This window comes from Geotrypetes seraphini, chromosome 16 (assembly GCF_902459505.1).
Source record: "Geotrypetes seraphini chromosome 16, aGeoSer1.1, whole genome shotgun sequence".
In the NCBI taxonomy this organism is placed as follows: Eukaryota; Metazoa; Chordata; class Amphibia; order Gymnophiona; family Dermophiidae; genus Geotrypetes; species Geotrypetes seraphini.
In genome coordinates, this window is record NC_047099.1 from 19,257,357 (window position 1) to 19,283,781 (window position 26,425).

The 26,425-nt window shown below is 45.8% G+C and overlaps 1 protein-coding gene across 12 annotated transcripts in view; it reads right to left on the minus strand.

The window, feature by feature from the left end:
* LOC117350768 (sodium/hydrogen exchanger 10-like) overlaps positions 1–26,425 on the minus strand; it is a 753,575-nt gene that overhangs the window by 628,704 nt on the left and 98,446 nt on the right. For all 12 annotated transcript variants that reach the window (XM_033925346.1, XM_033925349.1, XM_033925353.1 and 9 more), the window contains 2 exons: positions 12,911–13,024; positions 3,816–3,915 (listed from right to left, as the gene is read on the minus strand). In XM_033925346.1, coding sequence (XP_033781237.1) covers positions 3,816–3,915; positions 12,911–13,024 — 214 coding nt within the window. The remainder of the gene's footprint in view (positions 1–3,815; positions 3,916–12,910; positions 13,025–26,425) is intronic.

The following is a 26,425-nucleotide window of genomic DNA, read 5'->3' on the forward strand; positions in this document are numbered from 1 at the left end:
TGGAACCGACTGCTGAGCTATCTGATCTGAGAAAACAGAGGAAGATACAGCAGGTGACGTCAAAGCAAGAGCCACTGCAAACGATGAAGGTTTGATGAGGCTCGAGGTGGAAGCAGAAGGCGCAGAAGGAGCCTCGATGGAAGTTGGTCGAAGACGCCTTTGAAGTCAAGTGATCAGTTGGAGACTCCGTGTCGAAGAGCTTATCCACCAAAATGCAACGACGCTTGAAAGCACGAGGCTGAAGTGTTTGGCAAGGCAGGCACGATGTTGGATGATGTTTCGGCCCAAGGCACTTGAAGCAGCGTCTTTGAGGGTCCGTGAGGGAGATCGTGCGCCTACACTTGCTACACTTCTTAAAGCCTGTAGCAGGCCGGGACATAGGCTGAAAAATAGCCGCCGCAAAGTCGAAGCTCGCAGGCTGCGGCCGAGCGGCCCGGCCTGGAGAACGGACGGAAGACCAAAAAAAAAAAATTTTTTTTTTTAAACTAAAAGAAATAAAATAAAGTAAAACAGCGATTCGTGAAGAAAAAACTCCAACTGCAGTCGTAGAGAAGGCAAAAAGTGAACGAAGTTGAATGCAGAGAGTCAAAGACGGACTTCTCGGCTCCGCGAAAAAGTAAGAACTGAGGAGACGCGCCCTGTGCTGGGCGGGAAGGCACCAGCGCATGCGCGGTGCGGGCGACTCGAAACTTCTAGTTTCTTCAAGCAAGTTTGCTTGTGAGGTGTCCGCATCAGGGCTCCGTCTGATGACGTCACCTACATGTGAGAATAGGCTGCCTGCTTGTCCTGGGATAATGCTAATTTCCAACCTGAAATCTGAGAAACCTGCAAGAGGCTGGGTGAATGGGAATGTGAGTGTAAGCCTCCTTGAGATCCAGAGAGCATAACCAATCATTGTTGTCCAGAAGGGGATACGAAGATGCCAGAGATAGCATCTAAAATTCCTCTTTGATGAGAAATTTGTTGAGAGCTCAGAGATCCAATATCGATCAGAGACCTCCCGTCTTCTTCAGGACAAGGAAATACCAGGAGTAAAACCCCATGTTCTGCTGTTTCATTGAGAATGAGCAGAGCTTTGTCTTCCTGGAGAAGAAGGGAGGCCTGCAGAGAGTTGGAAGGAGACACTCTGGGCGACTGATCCGGAGGAGTGTGAAGGAAATGAAGGGAATAACCTTCCTGAATAATGGTAAGAATCTAGAGATCGGAAGTGATTAATTTCCATCAATAGTAGAAATGGGCGAGACAACCCTGATGGGAAGAGGAGACTGAGACTCAGTGATTTGTTATGCTCTGCTGAACGTAGTAAAAAAAGGCTGAGTAGTCTAGGTGTCTGAGTCTTTTGTGGACATTGCTGGTGTTTTTTCTGCAACGGTCTGGGAGTAACATGCAGACTTTGGGGGATAACACCTTTGGTATGAAGAAGATGGTTTATATCCTCTGGAGGTAGCAGATTTAGCTTTAGACCTGAGCAATGAGGCAAAAGATTTTTCATTCACAGAAAGCTTCTTCATCGCATTTTCAATGGAATCCCCAAAAAGTTCATCCCCCAGACAAGGCCAGACGGTCCTGAAGGTTGGGGTACATGTCAGCAACTCTCAACCATGTAAGACGCCTCATGGCTACCGAGAGAGATAAGACTGTGGATGTTAGCTCATATGAATCTTATGAAGATTGCACTAGATGGACTTGGAGCTGAGTAAGAGAATGGTACATGTGCTTGAAATCCGTTAATCGATGAGGAGGTAAGTATTTGAAATAGAGTGACAAGGTCTTTATCTAGAATTTCAAATAAGAGATGAAGTTTGAAGTTATAATTTTAAACTCTGTTGGCCACCATAGAGTTCTGGTATAACTTCCTTCAAATTTGTCCATTGATCTATCCTCATGCCCTGGAAGTACCGTAGTATACACTTTGGAAGGGGCTGACTTTTTTTTAGGATAGACTCTACCACTAGAGACTGGTAGGAAAACTGAGGTTTTTTGAAACCTGAACACATAACATTGTAGCGAGAGTCCAGTTTCCCAGGAATTTCTGGTACTGTGTATGGGGTGTCCAAATTCTTGCGGAAGGTATGCTTAAGAATGCCATTCAGCGGAAGTTTAAGCAATTCCTTAGGAGGATGGGGAGAGGAATTGGGTGAGGAGTGGTTCTCTGTGGTTAGGTTGTTGATCTAGTGTTGTATTCGTATGGGTGGGAGTATTGGTTTTTAGTGGAGGTTGAGGACGGAGGGGAAGGCCTGTGCAGGTGCGTACAGGTAAAGACTTTGAAGACCTCCATGATACTGGAGGTGAAGATAGACACCCTGAAAAGTCCCCAGAACGATAGAAATAGGCCAACAGCGCTTAAAGCCCTGAAAAATACACCTTGAACACAGCTTTTACACAATCTGTTCTTGCTAGGATAAGCAAGTTAAGTCAAATGCTGAGATAAGCAAGTCAAGCGAAACTTATTCTTTCACATAGCAACTAGCACCACATATGCTGAAGTGTCATAAAAACAGGAAAGCGAACCTAAGAGGATTAACAAATATTGTGACCAAGAATATAAAAAGGACTATTTTGCAAGACAGGTCCTGGAATGGGCAGGCATTACTAGAAAATTGATGACCTTGATATTAAAATTACATATATCAAGGAATTAGCTAGTTTTTGGTAAATGACAAGGGCGCGGTATGATTCAGAAGTAAAAATGTTGGCCAATTAATAAACTGATACGTGAAATGACGATTGTAAGTAACCAATAGAAACTAGAATTGTAATTTCCACTAACATGGTCTCTGGCTGTCAAAAATGTATATAAGGTGGCCTTTTTGCTGATATAGGGAGAACAGATCTGAGGTTTCGTCAAGCCGGCTTGACCTATACTTTGTTACTCCATATGCTGAACGATTTATTTTTGTAAGCTGTTATTGTTTGTTAATAAAATTTACATTACTTATACCAGCATATTGAGTGTCATGAGGTTAGTTATTGAAGGCTCAAACAGGGGGCTTCTCAAGTGTTGTAGAAAAACTTGACATTGTGGTAAGGAAGGGAATGGATATTGTGGTTGAGAGTAGGTTTTGAGGGGGTTGGTAGGTTGCTTCGCAAAGGCGCTCTCGCTAAGGCGGGTGCCTTTGAAGCACGCCTTAGATGGCGCACCGAACGGCTGCGCGGTTAGGCGCTGAGCCTTTTATTGGCTCAGCGGTGCAACGGTGAGGGGGAGAGACGGAACTCGCTCCCATGCCCTGGGTGTGTTTTATCATGCTCCCGATCTGCTCTCACTGCTCCTGGTTCAAGTCGGGAGGCGGTGTGTTCCGAGGAAGGTAGGTAGAGTAGTGAATAAAAACCCCAAAGCAAATTCAAAGTGCAGAATCATTCTCGCTGAGTCTTCCAACTGGCTCAGCGGCCCTCAGGTGCCTGCTGAGCTTTCCAACTAGCTCAGCTCTCGCTACTCCCGGTTCAAGTCGAGAGGCGGTGTGGTCCAAGGAAGATAGGTAGAGTAGCGATGAAACACTCCAAAGCAAATTCAAACTGCAGAATCATTCCCGCTGAGCCTTCCAACTGGTTCAGCGGTGCAGCGATGAGGGGGAGGAGCAGAGCTCGCTCCCACGCCCTGGGTGTGTTTTACCTTGCTCCCGCTTTGTTCTCGCTGCTCCTGGTTCAAGTCGGGAGGCAGTGTGGTCCAAGGAAGGTAGGTAGAGTAGTGAAGAAAATCCCCAAAGCAAATTCACATGTGAGAATATGCTGCCTGCTTGTCCTGGGATAATAAGCATTTTCCTTGTACTGAAGATTTAAGCATATTAAAAAAGCAAATTTGCATTATACATTCTTACCTAACAAGAAATGCCTCAATTCCAGGGCTATATGTTTTAGTGTCTATAAATAGTCCTAAAACAGTGACAGAAACAATTCCAGACATTCTACACCATTCAGCTGAAAAGAAAAAAAAATTGTTATATTTTATCATATATCTAATGATAGTGGCTTATAATTTATTTCTTTATTTATTCATTTATTTAGCCCGTCCTCCCAAAGGAGCCCAGAAAAGGTCACAAGAGTACATTCACAGTATAAGCAGGACAAACTTTGGTGGGAAATACAGACTTGGTGGACATGAGGATTTAAATTATATAACTATCTAATAACATAAATATCTAATAACATTACATAACTATCTAATAACATAACTATATAATAACTGTCTAATAACGGAAGTTACTTACTTGTAATGTAGGTTCTTCTTGGGCATCAGGATAGATCTACCACACATATGGGAGTTGTTATCCCTAATGGCGCCAGTTTGTCATGGGTCTTTGATTTCTTCTAGATTTCGTTCTTCTCAGCTTTCATTTTTCCTCTAACTTTCACTGGATGTCTTCCATATTGTTTACTGGATGACCCTCTTTTGGTTTTTTCTCTTAATTAGCAGTATTCAGCTATGTATTTTTACATCCCTTATCTGTCTTCTACTTTGCATAGTTTTTTTTAGTGTTATTTAGTTATTTAGTAATGTGCAGCATGGTTCCTTTTCTGAGCCCATCCCCCACTTAAACTTTTCTGTGGCTTCTTCTCACCGTTTTTCTTTCAATCACAGTTCACTAAGTATGCTAACTTGTATGGCTTTTGACTTGTTAGTTTTTCAATTAGGTTTTCAATTTAGCCTCTTTATTGGAAGCTTTCAGCCCCTCTTTTTTTACTGCATATCCCTTTTCTCTATCATCTGTATCTGTTTTTGGGTTTTAAAACATTCTACATAGCTTTGCTAATATGCTTAATCTTAAACTTGGCAGTGGTATAGAGTTTTATATATGGTTTTAACTCCTGAAATTTTAAATTCAATGTTATTTTAGTTTCCCACATATTCACCTTTATAGGACCCCCCAGGGTATGTATTCTTCATTCATTTTTTGTCCCTTTGTGTCTTTCTAGCTTGTTTAAACTAGAGAGTTGCGCGGGGACAGAAATCCCACCCGTCTCCGCTAAAGTCCCACCCGTCCCCACTCGTCCCCGTGAGGAATCCCACCCGTCCCCGTGAGAAATCCCTCCGTCCCCACCCGTCCCCGCGAGGAATCCCCTCCGTCCCCGCCCGTTCCTATAAACTTCAGAAATAGTTATTTCATTTAATTATGCTACTGAATTAAAGGCTCTGGTAGAAACCCATTTACAAATAAGCAAAAAGACTATTAATTTGGAAATATTAATTGGGAAGAATACATACTTTGTAAACGGTTTCTTTGTTTCCTGGTTTCTGCTTTCCTCATGTTCTCATTCAATTCCTTCCATCCACTGTCTCTCTTCCTTCTGCATCTTCCATTTGCTCTGTTACTGTGCCTCTCCCTTTCTTCCCCTTCCAAATTGGACTGGCACCCATCTTCTTCCCTCCGCTCCCCCCATAGTCTGGCATCTGTCTTCTTCCCTGCCAGCGTCTTCTCCCTACTCTCTCTTCCCCATTTCCTGTCAGCGTCCTTCTCCCCCCTCTGTCTTCCCCATGTGCTTTCAGTGTCCTTCTCCCCCCTCTGCTTCCCTATGTCCTTTCAGCGTCCTTCTCCCCCCCCCCCCCCCGGTCTTCCCCATGTCCTTTCAGTGTCCTTCTCTACCCCTTTGTCTTCCCCATGTGCTTTCAGCATCCTTCTCCCCCCTCTGTCTTCCACAAGTGCTTTCAGAGTCCTTCCCCCCCAGCCCTTCCCATGGCCTTTCAGCGTCCTTCTCCACCCCTTTGTCTTCCCCATGTGCTTTCAGTGTCCTTCTCCCTCCCTGTCTTCCACAAGTGCTTTCAGAGTCCTTCACCCCCCTCCCCCTCTGGCCCATCTTCCCCATGGCCTTTCAGCATCCTTCTCCATCCCTTTGTCTTCTCCAGTGCTTTCAGCGTCCTTCTCCCCCCCCTCCTTCTCTCCCGCCCCGGGTGCAGCACAGCCGGCCAGGTCCCCTTACTTTTGTGGCTCTTCCCCAACCGACCGACAACAGCCCCGGTCCGACAAACCTCCCTGCCCTTAACCGCGAATCTAAATTACCTTCTTACTGCTGCTGTAAGAAGGTAATTTAGATTCGCGGCTACAGGGCAGGGAGGATTGTCAGACCGGGGCTGTTGTCAGTCGGTCGGTCGGGAAAGCACCACAAAAGTAAGGGGACCTGGCCGGCTGTGCTGCATCCGGAGCGGACCGCCCCTCCCTTGGTAGCCACTCGAACCGCGAGACTTCTCTCCATCTCCTTACCTGCCCTGCTTGCAGCACAGAGCCGAATGGAAGTCTTCCCGACATCAGCGCTGACGTCGGAGGGAGGGAGGGCTTTGTTTAAGCCCTCCCTCCCCTCCGATGTCAGTGCTGACATCGGGAAGACTTCCGTTCGGCTCTGTGCTGCAAGCAGAGCAGGTAGAGAGAAGAAGAGCCGCGCGACCGAGTACATCCAGCCCTGCAGGAACCCCGCGACCTTCGGAGGCGTCCCCACGGGTTCCCCGCGACCCTAGGGGGCATCCCCATGGGATTCCCGTGACCCTAGGGGGCTTCCCCAAAGGATCCTCGTGACCCGAAGGGGGGTCCCGCGGGATTCCCGTCGTCCCCATTCCCGTGCAGCTCTCTAGTATTTACAAGTATTTACAGATCATTTGTTTAGCATTGTCTTTGCACATCCACCATTTTTATAATACATTTAAGTTTTTCACTTCACTCTACATTTTGCATAGACTCAAATATTTTCTGTTTTCACATATTTATGATATTTATCACTTTTTTCATCAACTCATTTTTATTAGTGCCATTTACATCACTGTGTCCTTTATCACATATCTTTCATACTCTTTGCATGTCAGATATCATTCACAGTCTCACATCTTATCACCACTAATGTACCCCTCATTATTTATAGGACCCCTGAAGAAGACTTTGTGTCGAAACGCAGACCGTGTTAAAAAAGGGTCCTGTATCCCTAGCGGACTAGGTCCTTTAAGGCTTTTATGTGGATGATTTATTTTTAGGTGGATGAAATTATTTTATGTGGATGATTTCAGTGTACCTTTGGAACTTTGACACTTTCAAATAAAGTCCATTTAGGAACATCGTCACTCCACAGAGTTTTTTTTGGGGGGGGTTCTCTGGATTTTCTTCTTTGTGGATATTTTGGGGTCAGTTCTTTTTGATTTTTGCCAGTTTGGATCCACCCTCTGGGAAGCCCATAAAAACTTAGAAAACCCCCCAGCCCCTTCTCACCCACCCTTAGTCTGTCCCCAAGGTTAGGAAGTTTTAACTATAAGGGAAGTTAGAAAGTTTTATGGTTGATTTATCCTACTAAGCCTCATAGTGACTTACAGAGAGAAGAAGGTAGAAAAAAAGAACAGAACAGTCAGTGAGGTAAGGGAAAAAGTGGAGAATTAAGGGAATGTGACTGAATAACAGGAAAGGTATACTGAGAGAGACTCATGTAAAGTTCAGGTATCAAAGAGAAGGTTTTTCAGTTTCTTCTGGAATAAGGTGTGGCTAGGCTGTGTTCTGGTTGTTTCTGTGAGGTCGTTCCAAGTTTTCACTCCCAGGAAGGTTAGCATGAAGTGAAAAATACATCTGTACTGGAGATTTTTTGTCGTTGGGAGATTTAGTTGTATCCTGTTGAGGGTTCTGCGAAGAGTTGGATAAGAGGAGCAGCTGAATTTCTATGGAGTATGTGATGAACTTTCTCAGTTTCTCCATAGGCAAGCAGGATAACACAGTTATTTACCTGCAACAGGTGTTATCCAGAATTTGAAAGAACAATCAAGTTTACCTGTTGCATGTTTTTCAGTGGGATCTCAGGGGCATGAAGCTTCTGGCTAGTATGAAAGATTAGGTTTATTAACCTCTGCTAATCTTCCTTCTTGTAGATCTTCTCTGGAAGCTGAACGGATGGGATCTTGCATCTCTGTTAGCTTCAGCTACAGGGCAACTAAAAGATGATCCCTTCCCTTTGGGCTACCTGCCCGGGAGCTTCCTGACATGCCCAGTTAGTAGAAAAGCCACAGAGACCTATGACAACAGGAAACAAGAAAAGAAAGAGAGGGCGCAGGAACTCCCGCTACCAGTCAATTCTGCTCAATATCGTAATATACCAAAAACTACGGCCAAAAATGGCCAATAAGAATCAAACACATAATGTAAACAGTATAAACTGCAAAACCCAGGAAAATCCTGGAATGTGGACACAGCCTGAAAACCAGAAGGGGCACCCCCCCTCAGGGAACCCCCCACCAACCCTTAAACCTTACGAAGGGGAATACACATGGAAATCTCAGTGAGGCTGGTCAAAGACAGAAATCCAGCTTACTAGTTACTGAAGAGGCGACCTGCAAATTGGACAAACAGATGGGCGGGCGTTCAGCTTCCAGAGAAGATCTACAAGAAGGAAGATTAGCAGAGGTAAGAAATCTAATCTTTCATTCTTGTACAATCTCTCTGGAAGCTGAATGGATGGGATGTATCAAAGCAGTCCCAAAACTCAGGGGGGGGGGGCCCAATGAACCCGCCACGAGAACAGAAGCGCCAAAGGCCGTAGCACCCTTAGCCACCACATCAAGCCTATAAAACCTGGAAAAGGTATGAAGGGAAGCCCAAGGGGCCACCCGACAAAGCTCCTCAGGCAAGACCGCATGAGATTCAGCCCACAAGAATGCCAGTCCTCAGTTAGAGTGAGCTCTCACCCCAAAGGGAGACTTATTCCCCGCCGCCACATAGGCTGCAGAAATAGCAGCATGTATCCAATGTGAAATAGTAGTCTTGGAAGCAGGCCGATCCTGACGCGCGGGGCCCGCTAGGACAAACAGATGGTCCGACAGATGTAAGTCGTTAGTGGCCTCGAGGTATCTCAAAAGAAGACACATTACATCCAGAGACTGCAAAACACAATCCTGAGACTTGGAACCCGAAGGAACCAAGGCTGGCAACCGAACTTCCCGGTGATGTGGAAAGAGAAAACCACTTTCGGAAGAAAAGAAGTCACAGGCCTCAAAAACACTGCATACTCCATGATGTGAAGAAAAGGATCTCTGTACGACAAAGCCTGACGCTCTGACACTCACCGTGCAGAAGTGACCACCACCAGGAAGACGGACTTGATGTTAAGATCTTTCAGAGAGATCTCATCCCATGGGTTCATAGGGTGGACGATTCAGGGAGCGCAGGACTAAATTCAGGTTCCACGATGGACAAGGCAGCCTCAAGGGAGGCCGCAGCCTCCCTGCTCCCCCACAAGAACCGGACAACCTCTGGGTGAGAAGCCAGTGAACCCCTGAACGAAGAAGGACCCAAACAGGAGAGTCTTACAAGCTGAACACGTACAGAAGAGACCGCCCGACCCTTCCTGATGGCATTCTGCAGGAAGTCCAGAACCTGAGCCAGTGACGGTACCAAAGGGACCACCCGAAGTCCCACACACCAAGCCTGAAAACACCTCTAGGCTTACACATAGGCCGAGACCATTGAATTCCAGTAGGGGCGTGGCGATAACCACAGAGGAAAAGCCCCTGGCCATCAGACCAAAGTGGTCCGGAACTTGAAGTACAAACGGTTCCTGCGTGAGCAACCGCCAAAAGCAAGGAAAATGCAGACCGCTCCCAGAGCTCAACCTCACAAAGGCTGCGTACCAAAGTCATCTGGGTCAGTCAAGAGCCACAAACCATGATCTTGGTAAAGGTTTGGTCGCCGATGCCAAATCGAAAGGGAGCGCCACAAACTGGAAATGCCTCCCAAGAACAAGAAGGGAATATCAGGAAATGGAGACACGCTTCCGTGAAATCCAAGGAAGCCAAAAACTTCCTGGGTGCCACCGCCGCTAGGACAGAATGCCCTGGGTCCAGCCGCCCTGCTCAAAGCTCCAGAATCAGTCTGCAATCAGAGTCCTTCTATGGCACGATGAGGAAATCGAGTATCTCATGGAGCCGAAGGCATCCCGTGGTACGGACTCCATGGCCGACAAATCCATGAACCAGTATACCGTAACGCACAGCTTATCGGACCTGTCTGGATGTCCCTTGAGAGGGGACCGGAAGAAGTTCGGCGGCAACCGGAAGAACTGTAGTCGAAGACCATCCTTGAAAACTGCTAGGCCATTCTGAAAGGAAGGCCAAAAGCCGGCCCCCGAATTGGGGGGGGGGCCTCACTAGAGACTCGGCATCATAAGGATCTCTTAGAAGGGACAGATTGAGAGTTGGAAGACTGTTGGCGTGCTGCACCTCCAAAACGAGGTCTATAGGATGCTCCAAAATGCCGCTCCATCGCAGGGGTCAGGCATACTGAAATTTGCCATGAGGGCTAAAAAAAACGGCCGTTCCGTCCCCCTGGACAGACGAAGTCAAGAGCCAGGAAGCGCCTGAGGCTTGCGGTCTTGCACACTCGCCATCAGGTCATCCAAACCCTGGCTAAAGAAGGGTAAACCGTGGAAAGGTAAGTTGCTCAGCACAGACATGGATGAAGAATCACCCAACCACTGCGGAAGCCATAACAGTCTCCTGAAGAAGCACCCAGCTTAGCAAACAAGGTCAAAATATCACAGAGTGCGGCTGCCAAATAATTTACTCCAGAAACCAGGAAGCCAAGGTCCCAAGGGACAACCTCCACAGGAACCTGACAAAGTTCAGTATGACATGCACGGGCCACAGAGGAAGTGGCCGCTGCAGCTCGCACTCCCGTCGCATCAGATCAAAAGACGCTTCATAACAAAATCTAGTAGTCGGTCCAGGACATCCTTCAGAACAACCCCTCTGGCCTAGGGCAAGGAAGTACGTTTAGCGACCTGAGCCACTGCCAAATCCACCTTGATGGGATTAGACACTTGGAAAATTATGAAACCATGGGATACAATGTAGCCCTTGCCCTAGCGCACTTCAGGGGACCCTCTGGAGCTCCCCAACCTCCAAGAGCATTTCTGCCAAGTCTGCATGAACTGGAAATGCAGCGGAGAGCAGGTGCGTATAACACATGATCGAACACTCCGCCTGAACTTCAGAGTCTGAGTCAAGTCCCAATGTCCGTGGGAGACAGAGATAAGATCAGGAAGGCGACTGGACTTACCTGCGTACCATCTGATACTCTCCTACATCGTGAAAAGCAGCGTTCTGGGAATCCCCAAGACCCGTTAGGCTAGTCATGTCAATGGGACCTGCCGAAGCACCGTGCGACAGCAAAAGCCTAGAAAGTGACGCATGTACCGAGACAATAGTGGGAAGTTGCTGCTGACGTTCAGGCGTACCATGACATGGTGGAATCGAAAGGCTGTACAGACTGCCACACCGCAGTCTGATAGGGAGACACAGGCATAGCCCGCTTTCTCATGAAAGCCTGATACATCATATCCACAAATTCCGGATGAAATTAGTCCTCGGCGACCAAAGCCAATCAGCAGGACTCAGATTTGAAATTGTTTGAAGATTGTAGAGACTTTCCCTGACCTGTACTTGCATTTTGCCAAAACACCATCCTCACAACAATTCCGGCATCCCGGACGCTGGAATCGAGTCTCAGGCAAAAATGGAGGAAAGCAGGGCCTCTCCGGAGGATAGTGCAGAATCCACACACTGATTATGCCCCTTACGGGCTGCGGCACACAGAATATGTGACTGCAAAACCGCAAGCCATCCACCAGATTTACAGCATGAATCCATGCCATCATGTTCTGAGGTGGCCATCTGTGAAGTTTGGAGCAAAAACAAAGCTTCTGAGTCCAAAAAATATAGTTTTAAAAACTTTAAAGAAAATCCAAGATGGCCACTACAGGTGCCAATTTTGTGTGGTTGAAACAGAGGAAAATTTCAAGTTTTATTAAATTAGATTTATCAGTACATTGCTTATCAGTACTTCTAAGCAATGTACAAATAAAAAAGGGAATGCAGTAACATACATATTCAATCTCACATAGACCAAAATCATTAGGATAAAAGGAGGAACTGCAGAGCTTAATAGGACAGAAGACATAAGGTAAGAACATAGGGGCAGAAATAAGATAATGATTAAAATCATAAAAGAACTGGAAAATTATAATAATAATAATAATAACTTTATTTTTGTATACCGCCGTACCCCGAAGAATTCTAGGCGGTTCACATCAATTAAATAGAGTTACAAGTGGTTCACATCGATTAAACAGAATAACAGCGGTTCAAGACCAACTTGATCAGAGTTGGCAGGGGGGAGGGGGAGGAGGTGAGGGGGGAGGTTTATTTAGTTAGGAAGGGGCATTAAGGATCCTGGTCTTGGAAGAGGTGGGTTTTGAGCATTTTTCTGAAGCCGAGGTAGTTGGGGCCCTTGAGGGCCATTTGGGTTAGCCATGGGTTTAGCTTGGCAGCTTGGAAGGCGAAGGTTTTGTCAAGGAATTTTTTAGAGTGGCATAGTTTTAGGGAGGGGTAGGCGAAGAGTTGAATTCTGCGGGTGTTCTTGATGATGTGATTCAGGAGGAAGTGAGGGATGATGTAGCTTGGGGATAAACCAAACACTGTTTTATAGCAAAAGCAGGCAAATTTGAATAGGACTCTGGATTCCAGTGGTAGCCAGTGGAGTTTGTGGTAAAAAGGGGAGACGTGTTCCCATTTTTTCAGACCGAATTAAGCATAGAAAGAATCTAATGTTGTCAAAATATGTCATTTTTAGTCTTCAAAAGTGTCCCTGAAAAGAAAAACACAAACATAAAACCTATTTTAATTAATAAAAGCAAAATATTCTCTTTTTATCTTACCAAGAAAGAAAGTTAAATATACTGTTGTCAAGGTTATAGCAATTTCATTTAATCCAACATTGAAGATACACAGCAAGAATTTTGTAAATTTTGCCATTATAAATCCAAAGAATGGGCTCCCAATATACTCTAAAACCAGTCGCAAAATAATTTCAGAAGCTGTGAAGAAATAAACAAATAGTGTATGAGTAATATTTATTCATATCCACATAATATGTAAGGAAATAGTACATAAATATTTTACCCCAATTTGTAGCATTTGATGACATCATTTTTATAAGTTCAACCACTATTACAGATGTAGCATCATTAAACACACCCTCTGCCGCAACTAGAAGAATGAGATGTTTTGAAATACCTGAAAATAATAAAAATTAGCAAAATCAATTATATCAGCAATATCATGAAGAAATACAACATCAGGCTTATTCTCATGAAAGATAATTTTTTAATACATAGAGATTGACAAAGTTTAGTATGTTTAGAAATCACACATTCATAATATGCTCAATGTAATGTACAAGAAGCTGTTTATTTCATACTTCCCCTTCAATGTTTTTTATTTCCTATCACAAATTGTATTTCCACTCCCACTTCTCCTCAACTTTGCTTGTATGTCCTGTTTTTGTGTTACCCAATCTATTTTATATGTTAGCATTTTTAATTATGTAAGCGATATCTCAAATTTTACTTTCAAACAGTTTTTATTGATGAAAACACACAAATAAAACAATAGAGGATCAATACCAATGACTATGACAAAATAGAAAAAGAATGCTAAATATAACAGTCCGGTTCACACAATAACAATATCATCATTTGAGAAATAGAAATACACCAAAACATCATCCAGTTCCCCATCCCCACCCTCAAACCCAGAAACCACACAAGCCCTGAGAAGAATAAGAAACCTATTAATTGGGGCGAGATCCAAGATGGCTGCTGTCTATATGATCGGGTGACACGCATCTGACCAGAGCTCTCTAGTTACCTGTTTTCTTAGCTGGCGACAGTCTGTTTACAGTTTAATTTTGTTTTTTCTTGGATGCGATGCCAAAGAGGAGAGGCCAAAGCGCTGTTGGCGCCTTACGGTGCTCTGGAGTGCCAATGCTCGGCAACATCGAAGAGTTGCTCAGGCGAATGCAGGGAACTGCGTTGATAACTTCAAATGTTAGCTCGCTGAGAACCCCAGAGGGATCTCTCTATGGCCTGATACCACTCTTAGCCCGGAGATTAGAGCACCGACTCCTCCACCCCAGACCACCAGTTCTCCCAGGCGTGAGGAAACCCCAAAGGTAGGGGTGGTCCTATCCCCAGAGGCAGACGGTATGACATCGGGGAGTATGGAAATGGAGATCCCAGGTCAGGGAATCTCTGAAGAGGATTCTGGGGACAATTACAGCATCAGGAAGAGGTTTGATCCAAAAGGAACAAAGCAAAGGATATTCCAAGGAAAGTGAGAGACTATATACTCCAATACAAATTTCCTTTTGTGATACGCCTGCTGAGGTGACTCTTTGGGATCCGGTAGCAAACTTTGGGAAGACAATTAGTCCCAATTTCCAGCAAATTGAAAAAAAAAATGGTTCAGTATTCAGAAGAGTGAAAAAAAATAAAGTTTGACATGACTTCTTCCAAAAACTCATTTCAAAAATTGAGCAGAATATGTTTTCAGTAAAACAAATCCAGGAAACTATAATTAAAAATAATTTGAATCTCAGAAGAAAAGTAGAGTCAATAGAGAATCAAGCACGTGTTAATAACTTGAGACTGATAAACTTTCCAAGAGTAACTATGGTTACACCTAGAGATATGCTTAAGAGATACTTATTAGAAATCTTAGAAGTTTCAGAGGAAAATCTTCCACCATTTTCTCAAATGTATTATCTTCCTAGAAAGATACCACATCAACAGCAACCTATATCCACTGAAGAACAAGCGTTGAATGTTACTGAGATTCTGGAGAAGCCAGATACGGAGGGGCAACACCAGCAACAATGGTTATAACACTAGCTCTTTCTATTGATAAATCATGGTTATTGAGACTATTTCTTAAGAATAAACAGAAGGAATTCCCCCTTGTTTGACCATTCTAAATTATGGGATGCTTGGGCTCATGACCTTGCAGTGGAGTTGCCTGATGTGGTTTTGCAGGCTGTCCATAGGCTGCCTGCTTTTCAAAAATATACCACCTTTTGGGAGCAACACTATAAGTTGGTCTTCTATTTGTACATTTTTCCTAAGAGGGCTTATCTCTCTGGATTTCATGAGAATGCTGCCTGTCTTCGATGCCAGGCTCCTGAAGCGGGCTTGGGACATATGTTCTGGACTTGCCCTAATGTTCAAAATTTTTGGAATGCCATTTTTGGTTTTGGAGAGCGCATTTGGAACATTACAATTCACCGCTCGCCTTTGTTCTTATTTGGCGCTTTTCCCCATTATTACCCTCGTACAAGGGGAGCTGCTGCTTTCCTTAAGTGGACTGTCCTAGTTGCCTTGAAATGTATCTTGCTGAAATGGCTTGAGGGTGACGCACCGGATTACTCCATTTGGCGCTGTCGGATGATTACTCTCTTGATGTGGGAACAGAGAGATGTGACGGGATTTTCCTCTCTCCCTGGACGCAGCTTTCAATGCATTTGGGAACCCTTTTGGACTACCATGACTCCTTTGGCTTGCAGTCATTTACTTAACTGTTGAATCCATGTTTTCTGTCTCACTATGTTGCAGTTGGTATGCCTGTTTTCTTTTGTATTTTCCCTTTACTAATGTTGTACTTGGAAGGAGGAACCTGGGGGGGTGATTTGGGGGGGGGGGGGGTTTGTCTGGGGGGATGAGGTGGGGTTGCTCGAGGGGAAGGAGAAGTTCTGTAATATAAAAAGTTGAGCTTGTATGCACTTCGTTTTGTATCTCTGTTTGGTATTCTTGATGAGCTCAATAAAATATATTTGAACATAAACAGAAGGAATTTCTTGGTTGTAAAATTAAAATGTTCCCTGATATTTCAAGGGAAACACAAAAACGCAGATGTGATTTTCTTCTCTTAAGCCAGGGGTCATCTCACTAGGGGCTACATTTTATTAAAGCATCCTTGTAAGTGCATTGTTCGCTACCATTCAACTAAATATGGTTTTTTTTGAGCCTCAACAATTAATTAATGTTTTGGCTTTGTTCCACTTGGATAAAGATAAATCTTTAGCTCTATAAGTAAAATGTGTAACTCCGTTCCCGCCATATAGAAGACAGCATTGCTTTGTTGTACAGATTGTGCTTTTTCTTTAGTTCGCCAGTTTAAAACTTCTTGGATCTAAAAAGAGGACTTAAGCTAATTTTACCATTATAATTACTCTTTTACTTTTGTTTAATTCTTGTTAAGTGTGGATTTACTATGCATAGGCTCTGTAAATTTGTTTGGTTTAATTTGCTTTCTGTACAAGTTGTACTTGATACTTTATTTGAAATCAATAAAAATAATAATAAAAAGAAACCTATTAATCCCTATAAACCTCTAAACCAAATAACTGTGAGACAGAGACGACCACACTGACAACAGATGCCAGCCTACTGGACTGGGGAGTGCACTGCGAGGATTACCCAGTGCAGGGGCAATGATCCCATTGCAACACCATTGGTCCATCAACTGGCTGGAGCTCTGAACCATACAGTTAGAGCTGATTCACTCTAAGTCCCGGTTGTTGAACAAAGTGGTCAGGGTGTTTTCTGACAACACAACAGGCAAGGAGGCACCAGGAGTGTCGGCCTCCAGAAGGAGGCAAAAACTCTTCCATTGTGCAGAGACTTATTTTCTGGCCATCACTACAGCTGACATCATTGGAGTTCAAAATCTGTGGCCAGACTTCCTCAGCAGGCAGACTTTGGACCCGGGAGAGTGGTCCCTCTCACCTCAGGCATTTCAGAGCATCGTCAACCATTGGAGCAACCCTACATTCGATGTCATGGAATTGGCAAGCAACAAGTGATGCAATTCTTCAGCCGCAGAAACAAGCGTGGAAGCACCGGGATCAATTCACTAGTTTAGCTTTGGCCGATGGTCAAACTCCTGTACATGTTCCCTCCCTGGCCCATGGTAGGGAGAATCCTTAGAAGAGTGGCCAGGCATCCGGGAGTGGCTCCACACTGGCCTCGATGCCCCTTGTATGCAGACCTAGTGCAGATCGACCACCCTGAGACTTCAGCCATTCCTGGGAGTGCTCTCTCTTAAGGTCCAATCATCCTCTAAGATATGGAGCACTTTGGTCTCACATCATGGCTCTTGAGCACTCAGCTTTGATCTCAACAACCGGGGGATGGAGAAAATCAAGTCCGAGACCCGGAGAGATCCCGTTATGTGCGGGCCCGGAGACCAACCCCGCCTCGGGGAGACGAGGTCGAGGGGCGCCGAGACCGGCGGCTTGACCTCGGGTGCCCCGAGAGCGAGGAACGCTTCGAAGGGAGAGGCGAGGAGGAAAGAGGTCGGGACCGACGCACCTTGCCCCGGCGGCCCGCGACACGATGCTCAGGCTGCTCCACTCGCGAGGTTGGGGTCAGGGCCAAGCGAGCCAGGGCTGGGGAGAGCTCTGAGGAAATCAGAGCTTTGAGCATTTCCTGGAACATGGGCACCAAGATCATACTAGGCCTATCAGGTGCCGCAGTGCATTCCACCGAGGGCGACCTCAAAACTGAGTATTCCCGAGTGGTGGAAGCACGCTTAGGCTGCTTGGATGGTCTCGTCAAGGCCGGCGGGGCTACATTCGCTGCCTGTACGGCCGGAGACTCCGAGATTGGCTTCTTCACTAGCGCTGACCCTGAAGGAGGAAGAGGGGACTTACCCGGAGCCGAGGTCTTCGAGGTCGAAGGTGCAGATCCCTTCAAGACAGAGGGCAACTTGCTTGTGGCCGAGGCCTTCGAGGCCAACATCAAGGCCGGGGCCAAAGCGAGGTCCGGCTCCACCACAAATAGTTCCGCCATGCAGGCCCGACAACGACGAAGAGCCCGGGAATGAAAAGTCGCACACCTGGGGCAAGAGTCCATCGGATGATCAGTCCCCAGACACAGGAAAAGCAGCCGACTGCACTGCAAGCACTTTTTAAACCCGGTGAGAGGCCGGGACATAAGTAAGGACAGGCCGTGGCCACGGCAACTGGGAGCCCCCGATGCTGAACCGAAAGAAAAAAACGAGAAACTCGACAAGAAAACAAGAAACAAAACCACACAGTGACTCCCGAACAAAAACAAAGAAGCCGCAGTGCAAGAAAGGCACTTTGAACGGAGAGAGAAAAAAAGACAGGGCTTTCTGGCTCCGCGGAAAACTAAAAACTGAGGACCACGAGGAGAGGATGCGCCCTCTAGTGGAGCAGGAAGTCACACACATGCGCGGTGCAGCACCAGCAAACTTGAAATCGTCAATCAAGTTTGCTTGAAAAGCTGTCCGCGATGGGGATCCGTGGATAATGTCACCCACATGTAGAGAATATGCTGCCTGCTTGTCCTGGGATAACCTTAGCTTTTGAATGAGTCCTCTCTATACCTATCTTAATATTAAAGCGTACCATGTAGTGATCACTGGATGCCAGATGATCATCCACTGTAACATCAGAAACACTTTTCCAGTTTGTGAGCACTAAGTCCAGTATGACCCCTTCCCACGTGGGTTCCATTACCAACTGCTGGAACAGTTCTCCTTGTAGAGAATCAAGGATCTCCCTACTTCTAGAAGATCCCACAATAGGGAAACCCCAATCAACATCCAGCATATTAAAATCATCTTATTAGTAAATCTTCCCCTTTTTTAGATATATTCTGAATGTCTACTATTAAATCTCTGTCCACTTCTTCCATCTGTGAAGGAGGCCTGTATATCATACCAAGGTAAATATATTCACCATTCCCTCTTTCCAAATTTATCCACAGTGCCTCTTCCTTGCCCTGTGGATCCTACAATTGTGTGGCTTTAAAATGATCTTTCCCCAAAACAAGTTCTCTAGCATACCATTACTATCATTTTTAATTCGTGATATGTATACATTTGTGATTCTGGAAAGACAGTGGTCTAAGCTGAAAGGAGCGATAAAAATGGCTATGGACCTTTATGTGATGAAAATCAATAAAAACAAGAGAAAAACGAAGCCAATATGGTTCTCCAAACTAGTGGCGGAGAAAATAAAGGCGAAAGAGTTGGCGTTCGTGAAATATAAAAAACCCAAGAAGAGGAGTGCAGAAAGACTACAGGGTAAAACTGAAAGAAGCCAATAGAGAGATACGTCTGGCAAAAGCACAGGCGGAAGAACAAATGACTAAAAATGTAAAAAAGGGAGATAAAAATTTTTTTCAGATATATTAGTGAAAGGAGGAAGATGAAAAATGGAATTGCTAAACTAAAAGATGCTGGGAACCGATATGTGGAAAGTGATAAGGAAAAAGCAAATGTGCTAAACAAATACTTCTGTTCTGTGTTCACAGAAGAAAATCCTGAAGGACCGAGATTGTCTGGCAAAATTACAAGAGAAAATGGAGTAGATTCTGCGCCGTTCAGTGTTTGAGCAACTTGAAAAACTGAATGTGGACAAAGCGATGGAACCAGACGGGATCCATCCCAGGATACTAAGGGAGCTCAGAGAGATTCTGGCAAGTCCTTTTAAAGACTTGTTCAACAAATCTCTGGAGACGGGAGTGATTCCTGGGGTTTGGAGAAGAGCGGATTTGTTCCCTATTCATAAAAGTAGTCACAGGGATGAAGCAGGAAACTACAGCCCGGTGAGCTTCACTTCAGTTGTTGGAAAAATAATGGAAGTGTTGCTGAAAGAAAGGATAGTATACTTCCTTGAATCTAATGGGTTACAGGATCAAAGGCAACATGGCTTTACAAAAGGTAAATCGTGCCAAACGAACCTGATTGAATTTTTTGATTGGGTGACCAGAGAGCTGGATTAAGGACATATGCTAGATGTAATTTACTTAGATTTCAGCAAAGCCTTTGATACAGTTCCTCATAGGAGGCTGTTGAACAAACTTGAAGGGCTGAAGTTAGGACACAAAGTAATGAACTGGGTTAGAAACTGGCTGTTGGACAGACGCCAGAGAGTGGTGGTTAATGGAAGTCGCTTGGAGGAAGTAAAGGTGAGTAGTGGTTCGGTGCTGGGGCCAATCCTGTTCAATATGTTTGTGAGTGACATTGCTAAAGGGTTAGAAGGAAAAGTGTGTCTTTTTGCAGATGATACCAAGATTTGTAACAGAGTAGACACCGAAGAGGGAGTGGAAAATATGAAAAAGGATCTGCAAAAGTTAGAGGAATGGTCTAATGCCTGGCAACTAAAATTCAATGCAAAGAAATGCAGAGTAATGCATTTGGGGATTAATAATTGGAAGGAACCGTATATGCTGGGAGGAGAGAAGCTGATATGCACGGACGGGGAGAGGGACCTTGGGGGTGATAGTCTGAAGATCTAAAGGCACATAAGCACATAAGCATTGCCTCCGCTGGGTCAGACCAGAGGTCCATCATGCCCAGCAGTCCGCACATGCGGAGGCCCATCAGGTCCAGGACCTGTGCAGTAGTCCTCTATCCGTACTCTTCTATCCCCTTTTCTTCAGAAAGTTGCCCAATCCCTTCTTGAACCCCAATACTAACTAGAAACGCCTTCACCGGATCAGACTTTAGGTCCATCTATTTTGGCGACCCGCACACGCGGAGGCCAAGCCAGGTGCTCCCAGATGGAGACCCTGATTACCCATATCCCTCAATGTGATTTGCAAGGAGGTGTGCATCCAACTCACGCTTGAAACCCAGAATGGTAGTCTCCGTCACCACCTCCTCTGGGAGAGCATTCCAAGCGTTCACCACTCGCTGTGTGAAACAGAATTTCCTGACATTTGTCCTGAGCCTGCTGCCCCTCAGCCTCAGTCCATGACCTCTTGTCTGTGTCACTTTTGACAATGTGAACAACGGTGTTTCTTGCTCAATTTTATCGAATCCATTCAGTATTTTATAAGTCTCAATCATATCTCCTCGCAGTCTCTTCCTCCCGAGGGTGAACAGTCCCAGTCCTTCGAGTCGTTCTTTGTAGCTCAAATTTTCCATACCTTTTACTAGCTTCGTGGCTCGCCTCTGTACCCTTTCCAGCAGGGTTATATCCTTTTTTAGGTATGGAGACCAGTGTTGGACACAGTATTCCAAGTGTGGTCTGACCATTGCTCTGTAAAGCGGCATTATTACGGCCGCCGATCTACTCGTGATCCCCTTCTTTATCATACCTAACATTCTGTTTGCTTTCTTTGCCGCCGCCGCACATTGAGCCGACAGCTTCAGGTTCCTGTCTATCAGTACCCCCAGGTCCCTTTCTTGATCGGATTTGGCCAATGTTACACCTAACATTTTATATTCATGTTCCTTATTTTTCATACCCAGGTGCATCACCTTGCATTTGTCTATGTTAAACCTCATTTGCCACTTTTCCACCCATTCCTCCAGCTGATTTAGATCCTTCTGGAGATCTTCACTTTCTTTTTGTGACCCAACTGCCCGACATAGTTTTGTATCATCTGCAAACTTGATTATAATACTTGTTGTTTCCTCTTCAAGGTCATTTATGAAGATATTGAATAAGATGGGCCCAAGAACCGATCCTTGGGGCACGCCGCTAGTCACCATCTCCCAGTCCGAGAATTTCCCATTTATGCTTACCCTCTGCAATCTATTCTCTAGCCATTTGCCTATCCATCTAAGTACGTCACCTTCAATTCCGTGGCTTAGTAGTTTCCTTATAAGCCTTGTGTGCGGGACCTTGTCGAATGCTTTCTGGAAGTCCAAGTAAATTATATCCACCGGGTCTCCGTTGTCGATTAGTTTGTTCACCTTCTCAAAAAATTGAAGTAAATTTGTCAAACATGACTTCCCCTTCCTGAAGCCATGCTGACTAGCTCTCATCAAGTCATGATTCTCCAGGTGTTGCACTATGCTATCCTTGATTAGTGCTTCAACCATCTTCCCAGACTGACAGGTCTATAATTGCCTGGTTCTCCTCTCGATCCTTTTTTGAAGATTGGGATGACATTCGCTATCTTCCAGTCATCGGGTATTTGCCCGGTTCTAATTGACATGTTAGCTAGGGTTTGTAATAGTTCTCCAATTTCTACCTTTAGCTCCTTTAATACTCTCGGGTGAATTCCATCTGGTCCGGGGAATTTGTCACTTTTCAGTTTGTCAATCTGATAGTATATCATGTCCAATTCCACGTTCACTGAGGTGAGGCTATCCTCTATGTCACCCATGAATATCCTTCTTGTTTCCGGTAATGTTGTTGTGTCCTCATTGGTAAAGACGGAGGCAAAGAATGAATTTAGCCTATCTGCAATTTGTTTGTCTTCTTTAATGAACCCTTTCCTTCCTTGGTCGTCAAGAGGGCCAACTGCCTCTCTTGCTGTTTTTTTCCCTTTTATATACCTGAAAAAGAGCGAAAGAACAGTGTGACAAGGCAGTGGCTGCTGCCAAAAGGATGCTGGGCTGTATAAAGAGAGGTGTAGCCAGTAGAAGGAAGAAGGTGTTGATGCCCCTTTACAGGTCATTGGTAAGGCCCCACTTGGAGTATTGTGTTCAGGTTTGGAGACCGTATCTGGCGAAGGACGTAAGAAGACTTGAAGCGGTCCAGAGGAGGGCAACGAAAATGATAGGAGGCTTGCGCCAGAAGACGTATGAGGAGAGACTGGAAGCTCTGAATATGTAAACCCTAGAGGAGGGGTAGGGAACTCCGGTCCTCAAGTGCCGTATTCCAGTCGGGTTTTCAGGATTTCCCCAATGAATATGCATGCGATCTATTTGCATGCACTGCTTTCAATGCATATTCATTGGGGAAATCCTGAAAACCCGACTGGAATATGGCTCTCGAGGACCGGAGTTCCTGACCCCTGACCTAGAGGAAAGGAGAGACAGGGGAGATATGATTCAGACGTTCAAATACTTGAAGAGTATTAACTTAGAACAAAATCTTTTCCAGAGAAAGGAAAATGGTAAAACGAGGACATAATTTGAGGTTGAGGAGTGCTAGATTCAAAGGCAATGTTAGGAAATTCTACTTTACGGAGAGGGTGGTGGATGCCTGGAATGCGCTCCCGAGAGAGGTGGTGGAGAGGAAAATGGTGACTGAATTCAAAGAAGCGTGGGATGAACACAGAGGATCTAGAATCAGAAAATAATTTTTAAAAAGAACTAAGGTCAGTACTGGGCAGACTTGCATGGTCTGTGTCTGTATATGGCCATTTGATGAAGGATGGGCTGGGGAGGGCTTCAATGGCTGGGAGGATGTAGATTGACTGGAGTAGGATTTAACGGAGATTTCAGCAGTTGGAACCCAAGCACAGTGCCGGGTAGAGCTTTGGATTCTTGCCCAGAAATAACTAAAAAGAAAAAATTTAAAAAATTTAAATTGGATCAGGTTAGGCAGACTGGATGGACCATTCGTGTCTTTATCTGCCGTCATCTACTATGTTACTATGTTGCCTAGTTTTAAGTATGATGTACATAACATGTATGAGTCATATGTTTTACCTGACTAATGAATTTATATTTATACTTTTTAGTGGTTAAATTGTGTTTTACATTAATGTTATGAGTCATCTCCTTTTTTAGTGCTTTTTAGAATTTGATGTATAGATTTATCCCCTTCTTTCACTCATAATTGGTTTTGACCTTTACTCGTCCAGTCTCTATATAGAATTTGGAATAGTAACAGCACACATCTCCAGTAATTTTTTGGTTTTAAATAATCATTCCATTATTTGATTACTTTTTTTGTGTTCACAAAATATTTCATTGTTTTTTTTTTTTTAAAACACCATCTTTTTTTGGTTTCATCACTCAGTGTTATCATTCTCAATTGTATTTACAGTGGTACCTTGGTTTACGAGCATAATTCATTCCAGAAGCATGCTCGTAAACCAAAATATTCGTATATCAAAGCGAGTTTCCCCATAGGAACCAAGGGAAACTCGCTTGATACGTTCCCACCCACCCCCGAGGTCAGCAGCGTTGCTCTACCCTCCCCCCCCCGAGAACCGGCATTGCTCCCCCCGAAGGCCCCCCCGCGTGATCCGCCACCCCCCCCCCCCGCGATCCAGCATCCCCCCGCTCGCATCGCACTCCCCTGCCGCGATCTGAAATCCTCCAGCACCCACCCGAACACGCTGCTTACCCCCATCTGGCCACCGGCACCAACGCACAGGACATGCCAGTGCCGGTGCCCGAAGATCTGCATCTTCTTCTTTGCTGGGCCTTGAGCATCTGCGCATGCTCAAGGCCTTCGAGTTTACGCTCTCCCCGAGAATCTCCGAGAGAGCGTGAACTCAAAGGCCTTGAGCATGCGCAGAAGCTCAAGGCCCAGCAAAGAAAAAGACGCAGATCTTCGGGCACCGGCATGTCCTGTGCATAGGTGCCGGTGGCCAGATGGGGGTAAGCAGCGTGTTCAGGTGGGTGCTGGGAGATTTCAGATCGCGGCGGGGGAGTGCGATGCGAGCGGGGGGATGCTGGATCGCGGGGGGGAGGGTGTCGGATTGCGTGGGGGCACCGCTCGCAAATCGAGGCAAACTCAGTTTCTGAGGCGCCGATTTTGCAAATGTTTTGCTCGATTTGCAAAACACTCGCAAACTGGTGCACTCGTAAACCGAGGTACCACTGTATTTATAACGTTCTGTAAAGCACAGTTACTTACCGTAACAGGTGTTATCCAGGGACAGCAGGCAGATATTCTCACATGTGGGTGACGTCATCTACGGAGCCCCAGTGCGGACAGCTTTTCAAGCAAACTTGATTGAAGTTTCAAGTTTGCACACTGCACCACGCATGTGCATGCCTTCTCGCCCACTAGAGGGCGCATCCCACCTCGTGGTCCTCAGTTCCATAACTAGCAAAGAAGCCATCCCCGGGGAGGCGGGCGGGTTGTGAGAATATCTGCCTGCTGTCCCTGGATAACACCTGTTACGGTAAGTAACTGTGCTTTATCCCAGGACAAGCAGGCAGCATATTCTCACATGTGGGTGACCTCCAAGCCAACCAAAAAAGGGCAGGTGGGAGGATGGCAATTTAGGAAAACAGGTTACGTAACACCGACTGGCCAAACCGGCCGTCACTTCTGGACAAAGTATCCAGACAGTAGTGGGAGGTGAACGTATGAACCGAAGACCAAGTGGCAGCCTTGCATATGTCCTCCACCGGTGTAGAACGGAGGAAAGCCACAGAGGCTGCCATCGCTGTGACTTTATGCCCCGTGACTCGACCCGGGGGCGGAAGACCAGCCTGAGCGTAGCAAAACGAAATACAAGCAGCCAACCAGTTGGACAAGGTGCGCTTGGAAACAGGATGTCCTAAGCGATTAGGATCAAAGGACAAAAACAATTGAGGAACCTTCCTATGAGACCTGGTACGTTGGAGGTAAAATGCTAACGCCCTCTTACAGTCAAGCGTGTGAAGCGCCGTCTCGCCAGGATGGGAGTGGGGCTTCGGGAAGAACACAGGAAGGACAATGGACTGATTGAGGTGAAAATCAGACACAACCTTTGGTAAAAATTTCGGATGAGTGCGGAGAACTACCTTATCATGATGAAACACAGTAAAAGGGGGGTCCGCAACCAAGGCTTGCAACTCACCAATCCGTCGTGCAGATGTGAGGGCAATCAGAAAAATTACCTTCCAAGTCAGAAATTTCAAAAGAGATTTGTCGATTGGCTCAAAGGGAGGTTTCATCAGTTGAGCCAAAACCACATTCAGATCCCACACGACGGGAGGAGGTTTCAGAGGGGGGACAAACCTTGATTAGTCCTTTCATGAAGCGTGTCACCAAAGGATGGAGCGAAAGAGAGCGTCCATCCAGGTGTCGATGGAAGGCCGAAATGGCACTGAGATGAACACGCACAGATGTCGTTTTCAGACCAGAATTAGACAGGTGCAACAAGTAATCCAGAACCGAAGACACCGGGACCGAAACAGGATCCAGGTGATAAGAGGAACACCAGGAGGAAAACCTGGTCCATTTCTGAGAATAACAAAGCCTGGTCGAAATCTTGCGGGAGGCTTCTAACACTTCCCTCACGGATTGAGAAACCCGGGGCGAAGTCAAGGGGCAAGAAACCAAGCGGTCAGGTGTAACGACTGAAGATTGGGGTGCAACATCGAACCCTGACTCTGAGACAGCAGAGAAGGAAACACAGGTAGAAGTAGAGGCTCCCTGGTACTGAGCTGAAGCAGCAGGGAGAACCAGTGCTGACGCGGCCACCGAGGCGCAATGAGAATCATAGTGGCTGTGGATGATTTGAGACGCACCAACGTTCTCATGATCAGAGGAAAGGGAGGAAACGCATACAGGAACCTCCCTCCCCAGTCTAGAAGAAAGGCATCTGCCTCTAGACGGTCCAGGGAGTACATTCGAGAACAATACAGGGGCAGTTTGCGAGTTTCCGGAGAGGCAAACAGATCCACCTGCGGGGTCCCCCAGCGGTCGAAGACTTCGCGCAGGACTCTGGAGTTGAGACCACTCATGCGGCTGAAGAAGCCGACTGAGCTTGTCTGCCAAGCAGTTCCGGTCTCCCTGGATATAGACCACCTGTAGGAAGATGTTCTGGGAGATCGCCCACTCCCAAAGGCGAAGTGCCTCCCTGCAGAGGGACCAAGAGCCCGTCCCACCCTGCTTGTTCACATAGTACATCGCCACCTGGTTGTCCGTGCGAATGAGGACTACCTGATCGTGGAGTAGGTGGGCGAACGCTCGAACCGCCA